The 25,213-nt window shown below is 44.7% G+C and overlaps 1 protein-coding gene across 3 annotated transcripts in view; it reads left to right on the forward strand.

The window, feature by feature from the left end:
- The window catches only part of LOC147109909 (cell adhesion molecule CEACAM5-like), a 66,383-nt gene that overhangs the window by 22,767 nt on the left and 18,403 nt on the right, over positions 1-25,213 (forward strand). For 2 of the 3 annotated variants that reach the window (XM_086003928.1, XM_086003929.1), the window contains exons 3-6: positions 441-719; positions 1,654-1,917; positions 8,801-9,079; positions 10,961-11,224. In XM_086003928.1, the coding sequence (XP_085860054.1) occupies positions 441-719; positions 1,654-1,917; positions 8,801-9,079; positions 10,961-11,224 (1,086 nt within the window). Of the gene's footprint in view, positions 1-418; positions 720-1,653; positions 1,918-8,800; positions 9,080-10,960; positions 11,225-25,213 lie in introns of all 3 variants that reach the window. The other variant, XM_086003930.1, reaches the window with a different exon arrangement.

A 25,213-nucleotide genomic window follows, 5' to 3' on the forward strand; every position in this document is an offset into this window, starting at 1 on the left:
AATTTGTTATTTTCATTTAATTACACCAGTTAAGAGCTGTGTGTTTTCATAATATAAGGGCTTGTAGCAATAAACTTGCAACAATAACCTATTTTTCCCACATGATGTAATTATATTTTCAACTACAGTTCTTATGTTGTCTAGGTTGCCCAGGTTGTATGGGCGAACCTCTTAGTGGCTGTTAAGAACGGATGTTTAGCATTGGTATGCACGTCTTCACTATGTATTGTTGCAGATGCCTAAACAATGTGAATATATTTTTTTTACCTCATGCAGAGTTTTATCACAGATATACAAATAGCACGGAAGGGCCAGTAAGGTTTATGTTTCCGTCATGCAGAATTATTAAAATCTGATTTGTATATGATAATCATGATATTCTATTTGACAATTATGAATTTAACATTGTGGTCTACAGACATATGGATTATATTTTGCAGAACCTGTTTCCACGCCTGAAATTGTCGCTAGCGTTTCTCAAATCTTAGAGTACAATGGAACCGTGATCTTTAACTGTAACCTCTCTGGCGATTCACCTTCTATTCTTTGGATAAAAGACGGTCAATACCTCCAATACAATGACAGGATGAATTTGTCATCGGACAATCATATATTAACAATAACAGCAGTTAACAGATCCGATTCGGGAAATTATCAATGCGAGGGGCACAACCCAATTAGTAACAAAACAAGTGATGCATTGTCTCTGACGGTTTACTGTAAGTATGAGCATCTATCTATCTGTCTGTCTGTCTGTCTATCTATCTCTCTGTCCAAATATCTATCTATCTGTCTATCTAACTATCTATCTATCTATCTGTCTGTCTGTCACCTATCTATCTGTCCAAATATCTATCTATCTGTCTGTCTATCTATCTATCTATCTATCTATCTGTCCAAATATCTATCTATCTATCTATCCAAATATCTATCTATCTATCTGTCCAAATATCTATCTATCTATCTGTCTGTCTGTCCAAATATCTACCTATCTATGTCTGTCTGTCTGTCTATCTATCTATTTGTATAGATATGTATGTGTGTGGTGGGGGAGTGGGGAGGTTATTTATATGTATTGATGTAATGCGTGAAACTCGCCAGCTAAGAAAAGCAAAATTGTCCTCGAGGGCCAACAATGATTTCAAAGAAATCTCCCATGTACCGTTCTCACACAAGTCTTATCAGCATATCTGAGACACGATGATCTGTCCGGGGAGTGTGGTGTAGTTCGGGTCCATGTCATGACCCCACGAATTCTGTTCTCAGCTTTGAACTTACAGCGCTCACAGTTTCTGGAAAGGGACGGGATCTTATCTCAGCCTGGCAGCTGGTGTTGTGCAGACAAAAATGCAAGGCGTTGCCCATCCAGGAAATTCCCAAGATTGGAAATATGGGAAAAGTTGTGAATATTAACAACGAAAGTGAAACACATCAGTAACTCTAGCCAATCTGCCTGACTTATTTATAACTTTGTAAAAAGAGAACTAGTGAAAGTGCCTCATATTTCAAACTTACAGTTTCATTCACATGGCTCCAGTAATCATGTTCTTGCTTACAAGACTGAGTGTGTTTCATTATTATATCGTTTGTTTTACTATCATTTCGTGTCTGTTGCATTCTTTCCAATATCTATATATACTTAACCCGTTACAGATGGACCCGAAGCACCTCAAATGTCCATTGATCCAGACAATCGGGACATTACTTTGGGATCAAATGTCACTTTCGCCTGTTCGGTGCAATCTGTTCCACCTTCCGAATTCGAGTGGTTTCTCAATGGTGAACCACTGCAGCTCAAAGGAGAAGAGATGACCATTCCCAGCATTGGTGTAAACGATGCCGGCAATTACACGTGTCAGGCCTTTAACAATATGACCAGAAAATACACCAATGTAACAAAAGCAATGAATGTCATAGGTGAGAAAACAGCTCCTCTCATTGTAAACGTGTTGCCCTTAAGCCGCAGTTCAAATCGAAAATGTGTAATGTACTTCTACAAGGATGGGCTTCACATAGAATAGGTGAAAAATTTGCTTATTTTGCAATAAAATATTGGTAAATTTTCTTCTGCATCACCGCCTCTTCGCCAGCATCTCCCAAACCCGCAAACTCTACCACCTAGAAGGGCATAGAAACATAGAAATAAAGAAGATAGGAGCAGGAGTAGGCCATTCGGCCCCTCGAGCCTGCTCCGCCATTCAATGAGCTCATGGCTGATCATCCAAACTCAGTACCTTGGCCCTGTCTTCTCTCCATATCCCTTGCTCCCTTTAGCCTTAAGAAATATATCTAACTCCTTCTTGAATATATTTAATGAATTGGCCTCTACTGCCTTCCTTGGTAGAGAATTCCACAGGTTCACCACTTTCTGGATGAAGAAATTCCTCCTCATCTCTGTCCTAAATGGCTTACCCCTTATCCTTAGACTGTGACCCCTGGTTCTGGACTCCCCGACCATCGGGAACGTCCTTCCTGCATCTAGCCTGTCCAGTCCTGTTAGAATTTTATAAGTTTCAATGAGATCCCCTCTGATTCTTCTAAACTCCAGCGAGTACAAGCCCAATCGACCCAATCTCTCCTCATACGTCATTCCTGCCATCCCACGTATCAGCCTGGTGAATCTTCGCTGCACAAGGGCAGCAGGTGCAAGTTCCCCTCCAAGTCATACACCATCCTGACTTGGAAGTATATCGCTGATCATTCATCGTCGCTGGGTCAAAATCCGGGAACTACCTTCCTAACTGCGCCATGGGAGCACCTTCACCACACAGACAGCAGCAGTTCAACAAGGTGGCTCACCACCACCTTCTCATGGGCAATTAGGGATGGCCAATAAATGCTGGCCTTGCCCAGATCCCATGAATAAATAAATAAAAACGCTTTAAACATAGGATGGGGGTAAAGTTCCACTTGAGCAGGAGCACCAATGGTATGGTAGCAGATCTTATACACTCGGTCAAACTGCTACTGCCTGTTGTGCACTCTGTGGAATTTGAAAGTTACGCCCATGGGAATGATTTTAAGTTTGTGCGCCAGGTAGTAAGCAGGTGTTGTAAAAGTAGGCCTATCATAGAACCCACAAGACTAGTGAAAATTTTAAGTCACGCAGCATCCAGTCATTTGGGTGCATCGAATTATAGATGTTCTCTAACTTGTGTGTGAAAAAGTCATAGTCATAGAGTTATACAGCACAGAAAGAGGCCCTTCGGCCCATCGTGTCCGCGTTGGCCATCAAACCCTGTCTATTCTAATCCCAATGTCCAGCATTTGGTCCGTTGCCTTCTATGCTAAGGCGTTTCAAGTGCTCATCTAAATGCTTCTTGAATGTTGTGAGGGTTCCTGCCTCTACCACTCTTTTAGGCAGTGAGTTCCAGATTCCAACCGCCCTCTGGGTGAAAACGTTTTTCCTCAAATCCCCTCTAAACCTCCTGCCCCTTACCTTGAAAATATGCCCCCTGGTCATTGCCCCCCTACTAAGGGGAAAAGTTCCTTTCTATCTACCCTACCTATGCCCCTCATAATTTTGTACACCTCAATCAGGTCCCTCCTCATCCTTCTCTGCTCTAAGGAAAACAACCCCAGCCTGTCCAGTCTCTCTTCATAGCTGAAGCGCTCCAGCCCAGGTAACATCCTGGTGAATCTCCTCTGCACCCTCTCCAGTGCAATCACATCCTTCCTATAGTGTGGTGACCAGAACTGCACACAGTATTCCAGCTGTGGCCTAACTAGCGTTTTGTACAGCTCCATCATAACCTCCCTGCTCTTATATTCTATGCCTCATCTAATGAAGGCAAGTATCCCTTAAGCCTTTTTAACCACCTTATCTACCTGTCCTGCTGCCTTTTTCCTGATTACAGTCCTGAGAGGCCTAGATCTAACTTTAAGATCTGTTTTTGTTTCTAATTTTAAGATTGTGCTTGTCGTCCTAGATTCCCCCAGCCAGTGGAAATAGTTACTCTCTATCCGCTGCTGAAACACTCATCCATGCCTTTGTTACCCCTACACTTGACTATTCCAAAGTACTCCTGGCTGGCCTCCCACATTCCACCCTACATAAACTTGAAGTCATCCAAAACTCGGCTGCCCGTGTCCTAACTCGCACCAAGTCCCGTTCGCCCATCTCCCCTGTGCTCGCTAACCTACATTAGCTCCTGGTTTAGCAGTGCCTCCATTTCAAAATTCTCATCTTTGTTTTCAAATCCCTCCATGGCCTCGCCCCTTCCTATCTCTGTAACCTCCTTCAGCCCCACAAACCCCCGAGATATCTGCACTCCTCTAATTCTGCCCTCTTGAGCATCCCTGATTATAATCACTCAACCATTGGTGGCCCTGCCTTCTGTTGCCTAGGCTCTGTAATTCCGGGCTAAATCTCTCCGCCTCGCTACCTTTCTTTCCTTCTTTAAACCTACCTCTTTGACCAAGTTGTTGGTCACCTGCCCTAATTTATCCTTATGTGGCTCGGTGTCAAATGTTTTGCCTTACAATACTCCTGTGCAGTGCCTTGGGACGTTTTACTATGTTAATGGCGCTATATAAATACAACTTGTTGCTGTTGTTGTCTCTATCCTGAAGGTTCTCTTAATCATTTTAAATCCTCGAATGGAGCATCTCTCAACCTTCTATAGTCAAGCGAATACAAGCCAAGTTTATGCAACCCATCCTCATAATTTAATCCTTTAAGCCCTGGTATCAATGCTGGTGAAGGTGCACTGCACCCACCGCCAGACCAATATATCCACCCTGAGGTGCACAACCCAAAACATAATGCAGTACTCCAGATGGCTTCTGCTCAACGTGCTGTACAACTGAAGCATCGCTTCCTCACTTTTGATTTCCATCACTCTTGAGATAAAGACCAAGAATTCCATTAGATATTTTGTAGTGTTGTGGTGGATTTTGAACCAACACTCCACACAAGGTTTTCAGATCGATAGTCAAGTTGACTTTATTACACCGGTGGGGAGACAGTCTGCTCTGTCTTTAGCCAGACTTTTCCAAATTGTTACAGCAAGCCCTACATTTTCATACATTCAAATAAGCATGGCAGCCTCATGCACAATTCATTCCTGCAAGCTGATTGGATCTTGGCCCGCATGTACCTTCACGGATTGGTTATATATCCTAAGGTAAACATGTGTAAGCTACCTCCACAGTCATTCATTAAAACTGCTGAATGCTGATTAAAAGATAACTTGGAATGTGATCCAGATAATAAAGCTGCTAAGGGCAGTTGAAATGCTGGACAACCTGTCTCCACTTAACTGTTTTTAGACTTCAAAGGTCAGCTATCTTGACCGCATCTTTATGGATGTGGCCTGTCATGTTAGCACATGTCTTTCTTACACCGTTCAGTGAAACTGCCAGCGATGTCATTTTAACTCTTTCCCCACTTCAGTCGCTATACGTTAGCTTCTAGTGATTTGTGGATACGTCCAATAGAAAGGAAAATCAGGTGCGTTCTATATCGGGTGGTCAATCAGCCACGCCAGTTTACTATCTGTTGCCCAAAGGTTAAATCATGCACAATGTGTCATACATTGGGGGTAATATTAACCTAACCTGCCTTGCAGAAAACTGACAGGATCAGGTTGAACGCTGGTTTTACACCTGTCAGATTTTGCTCGCTATTGCCTTCAATGGAAAGTAAGATCAGCTGTGTGTATAACATCCATCCCATCCGCTACCGCCTGTTTTGCGCTCGCTGAAATCATGTTTTGCCCCATCTACAGCAAAGCTAAGAATACCTACTGTAATCTTATGCTATCCTATCTCTGCACTTTGACATAATTTTCAGAAGCCCCAAGCTATTGGTGGAGCCACCCAGTTGGCGGTGGGGTTCGGGACGGGTGTCTCATCAAAGATCAGGCGCACTGACATAACTGATGAACAAAAATGTAGACAGTGCACCTGTTATATTCCAATAAGTTTCCCGCTGCATGAAGTGGTGCGGGCTGCAGGTTGCGTGGGCCTCAGGAAATTCTGCTGGCTCTATTCATTTATCTGAGTTCAAAGCAACGGAAGTGTGTGTCAGTGCTTCTTTTCAGGGAATTCAGAGCAAGGCCTATAAAGGTCGCTCTCATGCACACTGAGTTGCAGTGTGCCCAGGAATTTGAGGGAAGAAAAATAAGTGAAAACAAAAGTGCTTATTTTTGGCACTAAAGGATTATCGAGTTGATGCTATTTCGGAATAGCTTGATGTATAGAAAGCCCATGTTCTCTGTAATGTTTCCATCAATCATACAGGCAAATAAGGAATTCAGTAACCTTGTATTACTCTTCTCAAGCTATTGAAAATGACCAAAAAAATGTAATGCGGTTGAAAATCGAATTGGGCGGGGACGTAAAATGTGCAGTAACGAATCTGACAGCTGTTATACGCCCCGTCCAATAATCAGTTCCACTGGGGGCGATTGTAACCCTACCCCATCAGCAGAAACCTGGCAGGTGGGCAGTTAAAATCGGCCTGGCTCTTAACTGGCTGAAAGCCACCCTGATCCCAACATCTGCAATTTTAACCTGCTCTCCTGAACAGACAGCATGGACACGTGCTCAGAGCCAACGGGGTCCTTCTTTGCTTATGCATGGTGCAGCCTGACATCATTGAGACCTGATGGTAATTTTAACTCAGGCCTGAGTGGGGAATCCACCTAGAGTTAAAATCTGGCTGGGGGTGGGGGGTCTTCATTAGAACTGAATTTCGGGCGGGGTGTATAACATGCGACAGATGCATTACACCCAATTGTGCATCTTCGCACAAGACCTAATGACCTTTGATAGGGGTAGAAATTTGTTTTGCAAGATGAGCGGTACCTCGTGTCATCAGTGGAACTAATTATCGGGCGGGGCATAAAATCTTTAGCAAAATACTGGGTAGAATGAGCAGACTGGTTTTAAATGACAAAGCTGAAACTTGTGACGCCTGTATTTATTATCTAGAATCTACCCGGGGCAGTAACCATCCTAAGGGAATTCTGACAATGCAGATTTAAAATGAAGTCATTATTACTAAATATCAGGAAAATATAATGCATTTCAACTTTGGCACAATCCTCAGCGTCGTTTTGTTTTAAATTGCAGTAAAAGGAGGCAGCTTTAGAAACATAAGTATCCCAGATGCCTTTTTAACCACCTTAACAACCTTCGAGTCAGAAGGTTGTTAAGGTGGTTAAAAAGGCATCTGGGATACTTGCCTTCATTAGCCGAGGCATAGAATATAAGAGCAGGGAGGTTATCATGGAGCTGTACAAAACGCTAGTTAGGCCACAGCTGGAATACTGTGTGCAGTTCTGGTCGCCACACTATAGGAAGGATGTGATTGCATTGGAGAGGGTGCAGAGGAGATTCACCAGGATGTTACCTGGGCTGGAGCGCTTCAGCTATGAGGTTAGACTGGACAGGCTGGGGTTGGTCTCCTTGGAGCAGAGAAGCCTGAGGAGGGACCTGATTGAGGTGTACAAAATTATGAGAGGCATAGATAGGATAGATAGAAAGGAACTTTTTTCCTTAATAGAGGGGTCAATAACCAGGGGGCATCATTTCAAGTTAAGGGACAGGAGGTTTAGAGGGGTTTTGAGGAAAAACTTTTTCACCCAGAGGGTGGTTGGAATCTGGAACTCACTGCCTGAAAGGGTGGTAGAGGCTGGAACCCTCACAACATTCAAGAAGCATTTAGATGAGCACTTGAAACGCCATAGCATACAAGGCTGCGGACCAAGTGCTGGAAATTGGGATTAGAAAAGACAGGGCTTGATGGCCGGCGTGGACACGATGGACCGAAGGGCCTCTTTCTGTGCTGTATAAATCTATCACACTATGACACCATGTTGTGCATTCGGAATCAAACTTCTGGGACTTGAGCACAAAAATCGAGGCTGACACTGCAATGTGGCACTGAGGGAACACTGCACTGTCGGAGGTGTGATCTTTCGGTTGAGAGGGCCTGTCTGCGTAAAAGATCCTATGGCTGATTCTGAAGAAGAGCAGGGGAGTTATCCCTGATTTTCTAGCTAATATTTATCCCTCAAACAGCATCGCGAAAATAGATCATCTGGTCATTATTACATTGCTGTCTGTGGGAGCTTGCTGAGCGCAAATTGGCTGCCACGTTTTCTACATTACAACAGTGAGTACACCTAAAAAAACGTCATTGGCTATAAAGTGCTTTGGGATGTCTGGTGGGCATGAAAGGCGCTGTGGAAGGAGTTCAGCGAAGATTCACCAGACTGATACCTGCGATGGCAGGAATGACGTATGAGGAGAGATTGGGCCGATTCGGCTTGTACTCGCTGGAGTTTAGAAGAATGAGAGGGGATCTCATTGAAACTTATAAAATTCTGACAGGACTGGACAGACTAGATGCAGGATGGATGTTCCCGATGGTCGGGGAGTCCAGAACCAGGGGTCACAGTGTAAGGATAAGGGGTAAGCCATTTAGAACAGAGATGAGGAGGAATTTCTTCACCGAAGAGAGTGGTGAACCTGTGGAATTCTCTACCACAGAAGGCAGTAGAGGCAAATTCATTAAATATATTCAAGAAGGAGTTGGATATATTTCTTAAGGCTAAAGGGATCAAGGGGTATGGAGAGAAAACAGGGACAGGGCACTGAATTTGGATGATCAGCCATGATCGCATTGAATGGTGGAGCAGGCTCGAGGGGCCGAATGGCCTACTCCTGCTCCTATCTTCTATGTTTCTATAGAAATACAAATCTTACTTTACTTAAGTGCCAAATTATTGTGTGCAGTAATAATCAATGATTATGCAACCATATAAAATAGTCATGTGCCTTTCTTTTTCAGAACCCGTTTCCAAGCCAAAAATTACTGCGAATGTTTTACACCCTATCGAAAACAATGATACAGTGACCTTGATTTGTAACGTAACTGGCGATGTAAGATTCCTTTACTGGTTTGAGACCAACCAGTTTATTCAGAATAACAACAGGATAAAGGTATCACCGGACAATGTGACAATGACTATAACATCAGTGAATAGATCGGATTCAGGCAGTTACAGCTGCCAGGCATGGGGCCATACTAATAACGAAACAAGTGATCCCTTTCCACTCGACGTTTCCTGTAAGTACAGCACCATGGTGACGGGATTGTGTTTTCAGACGTTGTTCTTATACCAAGTTCATTTATTGAAATATTTTATTCAAATTAAGGAAGTACCATTATTAGAGTTTTGAACGATTTGAACTCAATGGTAATGGAAATCGGATGACTGGCGGCCGATCCTGAATGTTACTTTTTACCATGAGAGGCAGGTTGAAAATTTTACCCATTAACCATCTCGCATTAGTTTCAATAAAACAAACATCAAAACAGCTCATTCGAAGTCTTGACCCTACCTGTTAATGAACCAATGTTCAGTTGGAGAGCTGTTGCAAACGCAAAGTCATGATGCTTGACGTTTCTGGTCTCACCTCCTGGAGACCACCCATTAGTTCATTTAAAGCAAGCACATAGTGGAAGAATTTCCCATTCAACTGTGGCACAGTAGCGGAGTGACCGCCCATTTTACAATTCACCCAATTTTCCTTTCCACTGACTATAATGGATCTCATCGCAAGTCTTGTTAGAAGATATTCATAGAAACTGACTTTTACAGCTAAACTTATCTTTTACTAATGAACATAATGAACACACAATGAAAGAAGGAAGGGTAAAACCATATGGTTTAATTTAGGCATATCATCTACATCTCCACCCCAATCACCCACCTTCCAGACAGGCAAACTACTAGAGGGGTAGAAGGAGAGAGAAAAACTGAGTTAGAACAGGAACAAAGCTTTGGGAAATTCCTCTCTTATCCCAAAAGGCAATCAGACAAGTTCTGGAAGGTCATGTTGACTGGGAGCCACATTCCATAATACCCTACTTACTTTCTATAGACAGGTATGATGTCCGCCCACAGGCAATTGATCAGCTCATAAGAGAAATAGAAATAGGAGCAGGGGTAGTCCATTCGGCCCTTCGAGCCTGCTCTGCCATTCATTAAGATCAAAATGGCTGATCTGCTGCCTCAATTCCACTTTCCCGCCCAATCTTCATATCCTTTGAGTCCATTAGTTTCCAAAAATCTATCAACCTCTGTCTTGAATATACTCGACTACTGAGCAGCCACAGCCCTGTGGGTTAAATAATTCCAAAGATTCACAAACCTTTGAGAAAAAAAAATCACTTCTTCTCAGTCCTAAATGGCTGACTCCTTTTCTGTGACTGTGACCCCTGACATAAGAAAACTACTGGGCACTTGGTCTGAGTATTAAACAAAGCTTTAATCAACTGTTTTTCAACATGGAGGTCTAGTTGTGTCTTTCACTAGTTCCTGTTAAAGAATGTCCTGCACAAGCTGGGTCCATGCCCGAGTATTTATACTCTCCCTGGACAGCGCCACCAGCAGGCCGCCCAGTATTATTATATAAGTCATTTTCACATGAATGACAAGATTCATGTCAACCCCTACTTCAAAACTCCCCAGCCAGGGGAAACATCCTCCCAGCATCTACCATGTCAAGCTCCTGAAGAATTTAATGTTTCAAGGAGATCATCTCTCATTCTTCTAAACTCAAGGAAATATAGCCCTAGTCTACTCAAGCTCTCCGCATAGGACAATCCCCTATTCAGAGGAATAAGTCTAGTGAACCTTCATTGCACTCCCTCTAAGGCAAGTATATCCTTCCTTAAGTAAGGAAACCAAAGCTGTAAACAGTACTCCAGGTCCCTACCTAAATACTGAAAGTAACATACTCTGAGGGAGTCTACTGGAGATGAATTCATTCCTAATTTTAACCAAATATTTGGCATTCTGTTCGATGTATATAAATAATATTTGCACCACTTATGACCAAGAGCTAGATCTTTGCCTGAAGTAAAGGGTTTACTTTTAGTTAGGAGCTCAACTTGATATAATATGTGTTCCATTAACAATGACAATAATTTACCTCATTCTAGACGGACCGGATGCACCTCAACTAATCATTATAGAAGAGAAAGACGCATATATTCCTGGATCAAACGTCACTTTCAAGTGCTCTGCGGATTCACTTCCGGCTGCCACATTTGAGTGGCTGTTAAATGGAAAAGTCCTTCAACAGAATGATCAAGAGCTGGCCATTTTCAATATTACCAAGGCTGACTTTGGGAATTACACCTGTAAGGCTTATAATAATCGCACCAAAATATATGCCATCTCAACAAAACGAATCATTGAAGTCGGTAAGGAATTCATTCTATATTCCTGATAGAAGAATGGGAATGTGTCATTGGTCAGTTTCCGGAATTTAGGTTGTACACAGCGCTTCGATGCTAATAGTACCTTACATTGTTCAGAGTGCATAGACTAAGATTGCAATAGAAGATACCCTGCATGTTACAGTGTACGGTAGCATAGTGGTTGCGTTATTGGGCTAGTAATCTCAGATTGACCTGGACCTTGCCCTGGACTAATTTTCTGGAGATATGAGTTCACATCCCACCATGGCAGCTGGGGAATTTAAACTCAGTTAATTAAATACATCTGGAATAAAAAGTTAGATGATTATGAAGCTACTGAATTGTCGTAAGTACCCATCTGGTTCACTAATGTCCTTTAGGAAAGGAAATCTGCCGTCCTTACCCGGTCTGGACTACATGTGACTCCAGACCCACAACAATGTGGTTGACTCTTAACTGCCCTCTGTAAGTGGCGGCTTGCCACATACTTCTCAAGGAAAATTAGGGATGGGCAATAAATGCCGGCACTGCCAGCAACTCCCACATCCTGTAAATGAATTAAAAATAGTACCACAATAAGTGTCTATTATCAACATGTTAGGCTTCTTCATCAGTATTTACAAATTGGTATTTTAACAGTTCTTTTGTCAGCTGCAAAATAGGGTTTTAATTATTCAGATAGGTTGAATGCCAGGAGAAATTAAGGCAGAGAGAGAGAGAGAGACGAAGGAGATGAAAGTGACCAAACACGGTAGTCATGTAAGATGCAGTTACACATGACTGGCATCTGTTAGGAGTAAAAAAATTGTGCCTCCTGATATGAAAATAGAAAATGATAGGAGCAAATATTATATTGGTCAGCACCTGAAAGAGCAGCGGAGGTTGCTAATTGAAATGTTAACATATAGTAACGTAGCAATGTACTGTGCCAGAAATTACCACAGGAGCACAACTGACAGGTCTCACAGTCTAGGAATGGTCAGGCAAACCTTTCAACTTCAATGGGGATGCCAAATGGGCAGCATCGAATCTCCCGCCGGTTTCATACCACATCCGATTTTCCTTCCCATTAAAGTCAAGGAAAATTGAGTGTTGGGTATAACAGGTGGTCAATCCAATACTGTCCATTTTACACACCCATCGAAGGTGAACGCTTCACCAACCATCTCCGGTCATGCCTCCGAAAGCCCTGAGGAACTGCTTTATTGTCCCAGCATTTGTCAAACTCTCATCAAGTCGCTGTTATAATCAGCCCCTATTGCTTCCCTTGAAAGTCCACTCTAAACAAGCACCACATTCAGGGACAATTCCAACTTCGAGTGATAATGTAAATCGGGCGATTAACCTTTCTGCTGAAACCAATGGAAAGGAATAATTGGCGGCCAGCACGATATTTTACACCACGTCCAAATTTAAAAATTTGCCCTTTGTGTGAATTATTTACTTATAAACTGCTGTTTGAATCTATCCTCCTCTAAGTGTAAGAGAATGCTTTCTTGTAGAATTTCTGACTATGTAGTGACGTTTGTCGTGTCTGGGGTCTCTATACATTAATGAGATCACTTAGAGCCTTGACATCTCTAGTCTAAATATTAACAGCTTTGCTACTTCGAATGTGATAGCTGTAGCTCAGTGGGTAGCATTCTCCCCTCTGACTCAAAAGGTTGTGGGTTCAAGTCCTCACTCCATGAGAATTAAGCACAAAAATCTAGGCTGGAACTCCAGTGCAGTACTGAGGGAGCACTGCACTGTCGGAGGTGCCCTTTTTCAGATGTGGTGTTAAACCGAAAACCTGTAAGCCCTCTCAGTTGGATGTCAAAGATCCCATGACCACTATTTCGAAGAAGAGCAGGGGAGTTATCCCCAATTTCCTGGCCAATATTTATCCCTCAGTCAACATCACTGAAAAAACAGATTATCTGGTCATTGTCAAGTTGCTGTTTGTGGGAGCTTGCTGTGCGCAAATTGGCTATTGCATTTCCTACATTGCAACAGTGAAAGAAAGAAAGACTTGCATTTAGATAAAGTATTTCACGACCACTGGACGTCTCAAAGTGCTTTGCAACCAATGAGGTACTTTTAAAGTGGAGTCACTGTTGTAATGTGGGAAACGCGGCAGCCAATTTGCGCACAGCAAAGGCCCACAAACAGCAATGTGATACTGACCAGATAATTTGTTTTTGTTAAGAACATAAGAACATAAGAAATAGGTGCAGGAGCAGGCCATTCGGCCCTTCGAACCTGCTCCACCATTCAATGAGATCGTGGCTGATCTTCTGCCTCAACTCCATTCACCGGCCCTATCACCATATCTCTTGATGCCCTTACTAGTCAGAAATCTATCGACTTCTGTTTTGGATATACCCAATGACTGAGTATCCACAGCCCTCTGGGATAGAGAATTCCAAAGATTCACCGCCCTCTGTGTGAAGAAATTTCTTCTCATCTCAGTCCTGAATGGCCTACCCTTTATCCTGAGGCTGTGGCCCCTGGTTCTAGACCCCCAGCCAAGGGAAACATTCTCCCAGCATCCACCCTATTAAGCCCTGTAATAATTTTGTATGCTTCAATGAGATCCCCTCTCATTCTTCTGAATTCAAGAGAATACAGGCCTAGTTTTCTCAATCTCTTCTCATACGACAGTCCCGCCATCCCCGGAATCAATTTTGTGAACCTTCGTTGCTCTCCCTCTATGTCAAGTATATCCTTCCTTAGGTAAGGAGGCCAAAATTGTACACAGTACTCCAGGTGTGGTCTCACCAAGGCCCTATATAACTGGAGTAAGACTTCTTTACTCCTGTACTCAAATCCTCTTGTAATGAAGGCCAGCATACCATTTGCCTTCCTCATGGCTTGCTGCACCTGTACATTCGCTTTCAATGACTCATGTACATGGACACCCAGGTCCCTTTGAGCATCTGCATTCCCCAATCTTTCACCATTTAGGAAATACTCTGCTTTTCTGTTTTTTCTACCAAAGTGGATAACTTCACATTTACCCACATTATATTCCATCTGCCATGTTCTCGCCCACTGACTGAGCCAGTCGAGATCCCCTTGAAGCCTCTTTACATCCTCTTCGCTACTGACACTGCCACCTAGCTTTGTATCATCAGCAAATTTGGAAAAGTTACATTTAGTCCCCTCATCCAAATCATTGATATAGATTGTGAATAGCTGGGGCCCAAGCACCGATATTTGCGGTACCCCACTAGTCACTGCCTGCCATCCTGAAAAAGACCCGTTTATCCCTACCCTTTGTTTTCTGTCTATTAACCAATTCTCAATTCATGCTAGTTTATTACCCCCAATTCCACGTGCTATAATTTTGTTCATCAACCTCTTGTGTGGGACCTTATCACAGGCCTTCTGAAATCCAAATACACCACATCTACCGGTTCCCCTTTGTCTACTCCACTAGTTACATCCTCAACGAACTCCATTAGGTTTGTCAAACAGGATTTCCCTTTCATAAATCCATGTTGACTCTGCCCAATCTTACTATTAGTTTCTAAGTGCCCAGTTATTGCATCCTTTATAATAGATTCCAGCATTTTCCCTACTACTGATGTGAGGCTAACAGGTCTGTAGTTCCCCATTTACTCTCTCCCTCCTTTCTTAAATAGCGGGGTTACATTTGCTATCCTTTAATCTGCAGGAACCGTTCCAGAATCTATAGAATTTTGGAAGATGACAACCAATGCATCCATTATCCCAATGGCCACCTCTTTCAAAACTTTAGGATGTAGGTCATCCGGTCCTTGGGATTTATCGACTTTTACTCCCATTAATTTTACTGGTACTGTTTTTTTACTAATAATAATCTCTTTAAGTTCCTCATTCTCACCACAACCTTGATTGAGGGATAAATATTGGCCAAGATACCGGGGATAACGCCACTGCTCTTCTTCAAAATAGTACCATGGGATCTTTTGCATCCACCTGAGCGAGCAGACAGGGCCTCGGCTTAATGTCCTATTGGAATGATGGCCCCTCTGAGAGTGCAGCACCCTCTCAGCACTGCACTGGAGTGTTAGCCTAGCTTTATGTGCTCAAGTCTCTGAACCCACAACCTCCTGACTCAAAGGCGAGAGTGCTACCCACTGAGCCACAGCTGACGGAAGTGAATGCATTTCAAAAAGTACTTCATTGGTTGTAAAGCACTTTGGGACTTCCGGTGGTCGTGAAAGGTGCTATATAAATTACCATGGGGTGCACCTTGACGTGGTGGGAGAGCTTGCTCCTTCATATGACCCTGAGAGCTATGCTCGTGGGAGCATAATTCCAGGGAGGGATATCCAGCCAGAGAAGTCAAAAGACCTCGATTGGTCGAGGGCCAGACTTTATACAGTCTCTTGGTTGTGTGTCAGGCAAACTACTCGTTCATGTAAAAGTGTATTTCCTTACGGAAGCAACCCAGAGACCCGCCCGGGGATGGGACAGGGTGGGGGGAGGTGGATAATATAAACTTAACCCACCAGGCTGGAAATTAACAGGATTGGGTCGGCCAAGGTTTTATATCAGGAATACAATGGAGAGTAAGATCGGATGGAATACAAACTAGTCTGCTGACCTGATGCTATCAATTTCCCACACGGTGGATTAAGTTAAAGTAACACTGACAAGCCTGATACCGATTTGTAAATATAAACATTGGCCCAGAAATTCGGGTTGGAGGCTTCCCGCGGGTGCAAGCCTCCTACCTGAACTTACCTAGCGCACTGGCCGTTGAGCTGTGGGCTTGCGTGGGATTCCGATCCTGGGCCTCCTCCAACTGCTGGCGCGCAGTGCTTGCGTATCCCAGGAGCGCAGTTAGTTTGATGCGTCCCCTGGGATCATGTGGGTCATGGAGAGCCAATGGTAGCAGGGAATGCTTCGTTCATAACCTATAAATACTATAAGCCCCAAAAATCACTAAAACCTCAAATAAATTTTTTTTTAGTCACATTTTTAAAATATATATATATAGAAGAATAGTGGTGTCTGTCTGTCTGTCTGTCTGTCTGTCCGGGCATCACTCAAAAGTTATAGAGCGTACCTACACATATGTTATACCAAAAGAAAGGTTATGATTAGGAGGGTGTCCTAGGCGTATTTACTTTTTGGTCAGACAAAAATTGTTCAGACAGTAGACAAAAAACGTTCAAAATGCCGCTCATTAGCGGTTATCCAATCATGCGGGTGAAATCCGCTCATTAGCGTTGAGTGACGTGAAGTTTGACCAATCCTACGGGGGGAGCGCGCTGCATCACGGGGGGCGTTTTATGTCGTGTGTGGGCGGGGCCTAATCTTTCAAACTGCCTTTAATTCGGCCATCTTTACCTCAGCTTTTATTTTATTCACATTTTAACAGCTGCCACCTTCCTGTTCTATATGGCTTAATGCCAGATCATGTAGTGCAGTTGTCTTCTTAGCTATGGGGCGCTTAAAAACCTGAACTTTAATACAGGGAACTAAGGAAAAGAACAAATTAATTCAGTTTTAAATTGTATTTAGGGAACTCAGTTGTCTTCCAGGGAAGGTCTCCCCAGCTTATGGAGCTGGATGCCCCGTTTGTGGCTGGGGACTCGTTTTTTTCCCCGCTTGGCCTGGTCCCGGGCCTCGGTTCCGTTTGCGGCCGGGTACTTGGGCTTTCCCCCCCTCGGCCCGGTCCCGGGGCTCGGCTCCACTTGCGCCCACGGGCCGGGGGCTCGGCCTTTCCCCCCCTCGGCCCGGTCCCGGGGCTCAGCTCCATTTGCGGCAATGGGCCGGGGACTCGGCCTTTCCCCCCCTCGGCCCGGTCCCGGGGCTTGGCTCCGTTTGCTGCCGCGGGCCGGTGACTCGGCCTTTCCCCCCCTCGGCCCGGTCCCGGGGCTCGGCTCAGTGCCCGGGCCTGAGGCGCTAGGGAGGGAGAAGGGAGGGAGGGACAGAGAGGAAAGCAGGGAGAGACAGGGGGAGGGAGAGAGAGAGGGGAGGGAGGGAGAGGGAGGGAGGGAGAGAGAGCGCGGAGGGAGGGAGAGAGGGGAGAGACAGGGGCAGGGAGAGAGAGAGAGAGAGGGAGAGAGAGAGGGGGAGGGAGAGAGAGAGGGTGATGGAAGGGAAAGAGTGAGGGGTTGGGAGAGGGAGGGAGAGCTCGCCTTCTTCCTTCCTTCCTTCCTTCGCAGGGGTCCATCAGGCCAGACCTGAGGCGTTCCTTCCCCCCCTCTCTCTCCAGGCTAATCCTGAACTAAGTCCAGCAGTCTCTCTCTCTCTCTTCCCCCCGTCTCTCTCTTCTCCCCCCAGTCTCTCTCTCTCTCTCTCTCTCTCCCCAGTCTCTCTCTCTCTCTCTTCCCCCCAGTCTCTCTCTCTCTCACTCCCCCGTCTCTCTCTCTCTCTTCCCCATCTCACTCTCTCTTCCCCCCAGTCTCTCTCTCTCTTCCCCCCAGTCTCTCTCTCTCTCTCCCCCCAGTCTCTCTCTCTCTCTCTCCCCCCCAGTCTCTCTCTCTCTCTCCCCCCGAGTGTCTCTCTCTCTCTCTCACCCTAGTCTCTCTCTCTCTCCCCCCAGTCTCTCTCTCTCTCTTCCCCCCCAGTCACTCTCCACCCCAGTCTCTCTCTCTCTCTCCCCCGTCTCTCTCTCTCTCCCCCGTCTCTCTCTCTCTCTCTTCCCCCAATCTCTCTCTCCCCCCAGTCTCTCTCTCTCTCTCTCCCCCCCCAGTCTCTCCCTCTCTCCACCCCAGTCTCTCTCCCTCTTCCCCCCAGTTGCTCTCTCCCCCCCAGTCGCTCTCTCCCCCCCAACCTCTCTCACCCCCCATCTCTCTCTTCTCCCCCCAGTCTTTCTCTTCTCCCTCCAGGCCTCTCCCCCCCCCCCAGTCTCTGTCTCTCTCTTTCCCTCTCTCTCTCTCTCCTTCCCACACAGACAGACAGACAGACAAACTCATTTATATACATAAAAATTATTTCTACTTTTTTCATAACAACATGCCCTAAAAAAATGCTCGGCACCACGGGGCAATCCAGCTAGTAAGCTACAAATTACATGAAATAACAATTTTAAACAATAACTTAAATTTTTGGAAAAAAATTACATTTTCTAATGGGATTAAAAATAAACTTACCTTTCTTTAAAGTATTTAACGGTAATAAACCTGTGGAAAAAATGTTTTAATTTTAATTAATTCACCACTTACCTTGTTAAAAGCAGGCCTTGCGACTGCTTTTTACATGTCTAACTTACATTCCCGGAGAAACCTGGAAAAAAAAAACGTAAGTTCGATGCACACGCGCTGCCTCCCCTGCGCACGCGTTCCACCTCTCAACCCCTTCTTTCAGGGGAACAGAAGTGCCAGTTTCCCATGCATGCGCAGTGCATGCATGCATGAATCCAGCACTTTTGTTGGGCATATGTGTGAGTACCCCATGCGTACTCACGCGTTGGGACCCGAACTTCTGGGCCAATAACTGTAGAGAACCAGGAACTATTGGATGTAAGGCAAGGGGATACTCTGATCAGACTGCAATGTAAGAAATTGGTTGCCTCATGTGTCACAAAGGGCAGGATATGCTATCTAACTAACTCGGTCAGAAAGCGTTTGGGCCTGACTTCGGGCACAGAATAAGCATTGACCGCGTAATGTGCCTCAATCAAATCAGCTAGAAATTAGGCCTCGGGCCTCAGTTAAGTAATTTAGGCGATATTCCGGCGCCTGTTGGGCATAGGCAACTTGTCCAATTGAAGATATCGATATCCGACCGCTTGCATAAAAGGCAACAGCCTGAAGGTAAGTCCGGGAATGGGTGGAACTGCAAAAGGCATGTAGGGTGGCCAATCGGGACACTGTGGAGTGGGGGTGGTGGACAGTCCTGCTACTCCTGCCTGCACAGAAAGATATTTTATTAAAAATGCATGTTACCTATTGTTGGCGGCCGTTGTTTAGGCCGCAGCAGTTGCTGAAGAATCTGTGATATCCAATTTCTGCAAAGGGGCCCAAAGCAGGCCTGAGGCCCCACATTTACATAGGTATGGAACCCAGCATCTGGTTTAGGCAGCCGGAGGTACCTCTGAGTAATGATCACACCCAATTATCAGACATCGTTGGGGCGCAGGAGGTTGGTCATCATAATTATATCTCTTTGGGCCCAACGAGGTCCAATTTCTACCAGGAATGGTAGCATAGTGGTAATATTACTGGACTAGTAATCCTAGAAGGCCTGAACTAATTACAGTAGGCTGCAGACAAGTGTTCAAATCCCAACCATGCAGCTGGGGAATTTAAATTCAGTTAAATAAACCTGGAATAAAAAGCTAGCACCAGTAATGGGGATCATATGACTGTCAGTTTGTCGTAAAAGCCCACCTGGTTCACCAATGTCCTTTAGGGAAGGAAATATGCCATCCTTACCCAGTCTGGCCTATATATAGACATGGACATAGAAGATAGGAGCAAGAGTAGGCCATTCGGCCCCTCGAGACTGCTCCACCATTCAATGTGACCAATGACTGATCGTCCAAATTCAGTACCCCGTTCCTGCCTTCTCTCCATATCCTTTGATCCCTTTAGCCTTTAGAAATATATCCAACTCCTTCTTGAATATATTTAATGAAGTGGCCTCTACTGCCTTCTGTGGTAGAGAATTCCACAGGTTCACCACTCTCTGGGTGAAGAAATTCCTCCTCATCTCTGTCCTCAATGGCTTACCCCTTATCCTTAGACTGTGAACCCTGGTTCTGGACTCCCTGACCATCGGGAACATACTTCCTGCATCCGATTCGAGACCCAGAGCAATATGGCTGACTCTTACGATAGCAAAATACTGCAGATGTTGGAAATCCGAAATAACAACAGAAAATGCTGGAAAAACTCAGCAGGTCAGGCAACATCCGTGGAGAGAAATTTGAGTTGACGTTTCGGGTCGAACCCTTCTTCAAAACTGGAAAGAAAAGAAAATAGATTGAAGGCAGGGCTGCGATCGGACAAAAGAAGTAAAAGAAACAGCAGTAGTAAAAGAGACAATAAAAGGTGTTCGAAGCTAGACGAGATGGTAATAGGCTGAGATTAGATGTGAAGTGTACTGGCAGGTTAAGAGATAGCTGCCAGGTGTGAGAGAGAAACAAAAGGAAAAGGGGGGGGAAAGGAGTGGAAAAATTACAAGAAAAAATGTAATAGGGGCCGAGGTTATGATTTGAAATTGTTCAACTCGATATTGAGTCCAGAAGGCTGTAAAGTGCCTAATCGGAAGATGAGGTGCTGTTCCTCGAGTTTACGTTGAGCTTCCGTGGAACAATACAAGAGGCCGAGGATGGTGAGGTTCGAGTGGGAATGGGGCGGTGAATTAAAATGACAGGCGACCGGAAGCTCGGGGTCACCCTTACGGACTGAATGGAGGTGTTCCGCAAAGCGGTCACCCAATCTTAACTGCCCCTCAGTTTGGAAAAAGGTGGCTCACCACCATCTTCTCAATGGCAATTAGGGATGGTCAATACGTGATGGTCCTTGCCAGCGACGCCCACATCCAATGAATGAAAAAACAAATACGTCTCTGTCGGATTGGCAATGGAACTGAATATCAGGCGCCGTGCCTAACGGCTGCTGATCTGCTACTGCCCTGTGTGTGACACTGCCCCGGGCAAATTTCTAGGCCGAGGTGCCTAATCCCAGCTCTCAATTAGGTTGCCCTTTATCGTTTGCAAGGATGTCTGTCTTATAACAAGGCGACCAATACTTTAGCACTCTGCACAAACTCAGAGGGAGTGAAATGCATCTTGGGCCATAACGCAAAAGGGGTGGCAGCGAATCACCAGCCCGCTTTTCACTTTGACCATGGGCTGTTGCTCAAGACAAATTTCACTTCCAGAATCACCTGCTTAGGTTTGTGCTCTATTCCACTGACTATGCCGCCCAAAATCTGATTGTCATTCCTTACTGCTGATGGCTTCAATGATCTATGCATCAGTGTCCCCAAATCCCTCATCTGCATGGCATCATGTCCTCTTTATTATCCGGCACCAACGGGACCGAAGTGGTGCCGGTTTATCAAAAATTCCGGATTACAGAGAGGTATAGTTTAAAAGGTACGAGAGCTCCGTACACAGCAACAACTCCAGGCTTCCCTGTTGCTTAGCAACAAGTGCAGGAACCCCGATTACACAGCCACAGATCCAGGAACTGCCACTAATATGAAGCAAAGCTTACCTGAACCTACTCCTGAATTTTGCCGGTTGACAGAGATTTCCGGCTAGTTAGGTGCTGGTAAATGCCACTATTTATTAACCCTTTCCACACCCATTAATTTACATTTGTCTGCATTAAATGTTCTCTGATTTTACTCAGAACGGTTTCCCAATCTATCAAAGTGTATTCTCCATTTTATCACCTTGTTCTCTGTACAGTAGTTTGAACACTTGCCAGTTCAGAATCATCTGCAGACTTGGAGAGTGTTGCCCCTTTCCCAGTTTTGGATGCTTTATCTGCATTCCAACCTGCTGTCTACTTCGCAGGGAAGGTTGGCAGTTACCTCCTTCATTGTCTACAGACAACCACCCATTGCTTCAGCTTGCTTCGACTAATTTCCGATCCCTTTCTGAAGTGCGCCACCTGTGCCATGTCTTCCGACCAGGGGGCTAATCTGCTCTAAGGCACGCTGTCGAAAGCTTTGCTGAAATCTAAAAAAAGTCAGTCTCCTCTGTCCCGTATAGTTTTCTTTTCCAGATGTTTGTAGCTGTGGCGTGCATTTCCCAGCTGTTTTACTTGGTTCAGTTTCAGTAATTACTTACAGAACCACATTTTCAGAGGCCAAAAACATTTGTTGTGCAAAACAGCACTGAATGGGCCAGAAGGACAACATATGTGAAGTTACAACAATTAAAGGGCAAGAATATGTATTCAGTCAGATCTGTTGCTAAACATGTATGTTGAAAACAATAGACATTTCATAATTAAGTGAATGTTAGGAATTAGCTGATATAATTTATCTGGTAAGTAAAATTAGATGCTGTGTTACATGGCCGTTTGATCTGATCATGTTAGCTTTCCACCAGCTGATTTAGATTCAAATTACACCACAATGGAAACAATGATTGAGCGCTTCCTATAACAGGCTCTGGCTCCGCTATACCAGTTGTAAGTGGAAAGTGGAAAATCTACCCCAGTCTTTCATTGATTTGGGGCAAGAAATAATGGGCTGGAAATTGCGGTCAGAGGCTTGCCACGGGTGAGCCTCTCCAAACCTCAAGTAAACTCCGCACCTACCTGGTGCCTCCGCACCTTCGAAGACCTGCGCTCCTGGACCTGCAGTTGTACGCTCGCATAGAGGCCCACGTATACCGGGGGCGCATGCGGTTTGTTATAAATCTCATCATCAACAAGAAACTACTCATGAAATAATGCTGGACGGCCAGCTGGTGGTGCCGTCCAAGGAGTATAAATACTCGGGCGTGGGCCCAGCTTTACAGGGACATTTTGTAAGACAGGAACTAGTGAAGTACAACTAGACCTCCATGTTCTGAAACAAGTTGATAAAAGCCTTGCTTTATACTGCACTGAAATAAAAATAAATCATCAAATGGTCAAAATTAATTAAAATGCAATTTAATTAAACATTTAAAACAAAAATGTAACTTTTTGAAAAATAAACTTAAACATTTTTCAAGGGACCAAAAATAACAAACTAATTTTAAAGGTTTTTGAATGGATAAATCATTTAAAAAATAATTTTAATATTTATGTAAACAATTACGCTGGTAAAAGAAGGCCTTACACCTGCTTTTACCAGGTGTTAAAGTTTTGTCGGCATTCACTGGGCAGTAGTCGGGCAAATAGCTCCGATTCTGCACCAGCGAATGTCCATTTCCCGCGGATGGGTACGATCTGTCAAGCTGAAACTACCGCATCGCATGCAGAAACCCAGACCTTGTGGGGCACTTATGACCATGCATGCTGTGCGTATGTGGCCATGGGCCCCGGAAAATCTGGGCCGTTGTGCTTTAAATTTAAACTGAACGCGAGTCCCTGTGGTTTCGACATACGAATTTCAATGATTCCATGAAAAAAAGAGAGGGCGGTCGAGGCCACTACAGGCCATACTCGCGCTGATCCTATGCAATGCTGTGATGCTGCACACTGCAGGGATAGGTCACTCCAATATTTTCCACCATCTTCCTACCCAGCTTGAGCCTTGTGTGAGGAGCCTCTAAAGAGCTGCTGCACCAAATTTAGGTGATGAGGCCCTGCGGTGGCACCTGAAAGGTAATTACCTTCACCGGGCAATAGGGGCATCTTTTAGAAAATATGAATAAAATAGTTTGCATATATTTGCAGCATTTGCAAGGGCTCTATGAGGACCGGGGCATAAGAGGGAGTTAAAGACATGCAAATACTGTGGAGGCACAACATTGAGTTTATGGGCAAATGGTGGACTGGTAGAGCCCATCTGGCATTGTTTTACCCACTCACTTCAGCTATCAATGTCCCTTTGCAGCCTTTTGTGTCTGGAACGCTGCTTCCATTGGGGTTTCACAGGGCTCAGTACTGGGTCCTTTGCTTTTTGTAGTATATCTGAATTATTGGGCCTTGAATGTAGGAAGTATGATTTAGAAGTTTGCAGATGATTCAAAAATTGGCCGTGTGGTTGATAATGAAGAAGGAGGCTGCAGACTGCAGAAAGATATCAATGGAATGGTCAGATGGGCAGAACAATGGCAAATGGAATTCAATCTGGAGAAGTGTGAGGTAATGCATTTGAGGAGGCCTAACAATGCAAGGGAATACACTATAAATGGTAGGACACTGAGAAGTGCAGAAGATCAGAGGGATCTTGGAGCGCATGTCCACAGATCCCTGAAGGTAGCAGGACAGGTAGATAAGGTGGTGAAGAAGGTATACGGGATACTTACCTTTATTAGCCGAGGGAGAGGATATAAGAGCAGGGAGGTTATGCTTGAACTGTATAAAACACTAGTTAGGCCTCAGCTAGAGTGCTGCGTGCAGTTCTGGTCACCACATTCAGGAAGGATGTGATTGCACTAGAGAGGGTACAGAGGAGATTGCCTGGGACTGGAGAATTTTAGCTATGAGGAAAGATTGAATAGGCTGGGGTTGTTTTCTTTGGGACAGAGGAGGCTGAGGGGAGACCTAATTGCGGTGTATAAAATTATGAGGGGCTTAGATAACGTGGATAGGAAGGACCTATTTCACTTAGCAGAGAGGTCAATAACCAGGGGTCATAGATTTAAAGTAATTTGTTGGAAGTTTAGAGTGGATTTGAGGAGAATTGTTTTCACCCAGAGGGTGATGGGGGTCTGGAACTCACTGCCTGAAAGGGTGGTAGAGGCAGAGACCCTCATCACATTTAAAAAGTAGTTGGATATGCATTTGAAGTGCCATAATCTGTTAGGCTACGGACTAAGTGCTGGAAAGTGGGATTAGGGTGGATAGCTCTTTGTCAGCCGGCACGGACAAGATGGGCCGAATGGTCTCCTTCTGTCCTGTAAATTTCTATGATTCTTCTATGATTCTACGTACCTTCTGCTCCCAACTTTTTACTGTGCTACCTGTCTTAGTTTCATCATAGAACTTAGATATACTTCTCTCTCTTCCTTCAGCCAAGTCACCTTTAAATATAGTGAAAAGTTGGGGCCGCAGTACATACCCATAGTTGTATCCTGCCAATTTGAGTACAAACCAATTATCATTACTCCCTGTCTTCTACCTCCTAACCAATTCCCTATCCAAGCCAACAGCTTTGCTCGAAATCTATGCATTTTCGTTTTTGCTCACATAAATCACAATAGTGATGTACATTTAAGTAAGTTTGCAATAAGTATGGGCCTTAGTGAGGCTTGCACATGAGATGAATGCAAGCTCTTCAGCAACCCACTCGTAGAAGACGGGAATCGCTGTCTCGGGGAAATAAAAGAGCGCCGAGACTCCGCCGCAAATCCCCCCCTCCCCCGCACCCCCCCCCCCCCCCCACCCCCAGCCCTCTGCTATGTTTCCACTCGGGGGAATCGAGGCTAAATCTTCCGAAGTAATAAATAGA

Source organism: Somniosus microcephalus, chromosome 12 (assembly GCF_052327205.1).
Source record: "Somniosus microcephalus isolate GS21.2 chromosome 12, FLI_Smic_1.0, whole genome shotgun sequence".
Taxonomy (NCBI): Eukaryota; Metazoa; Chordata; class Chondrichthyes; order Squaliformes; family Somniosidae; genus Somniosus; species Somniosus microcephalus.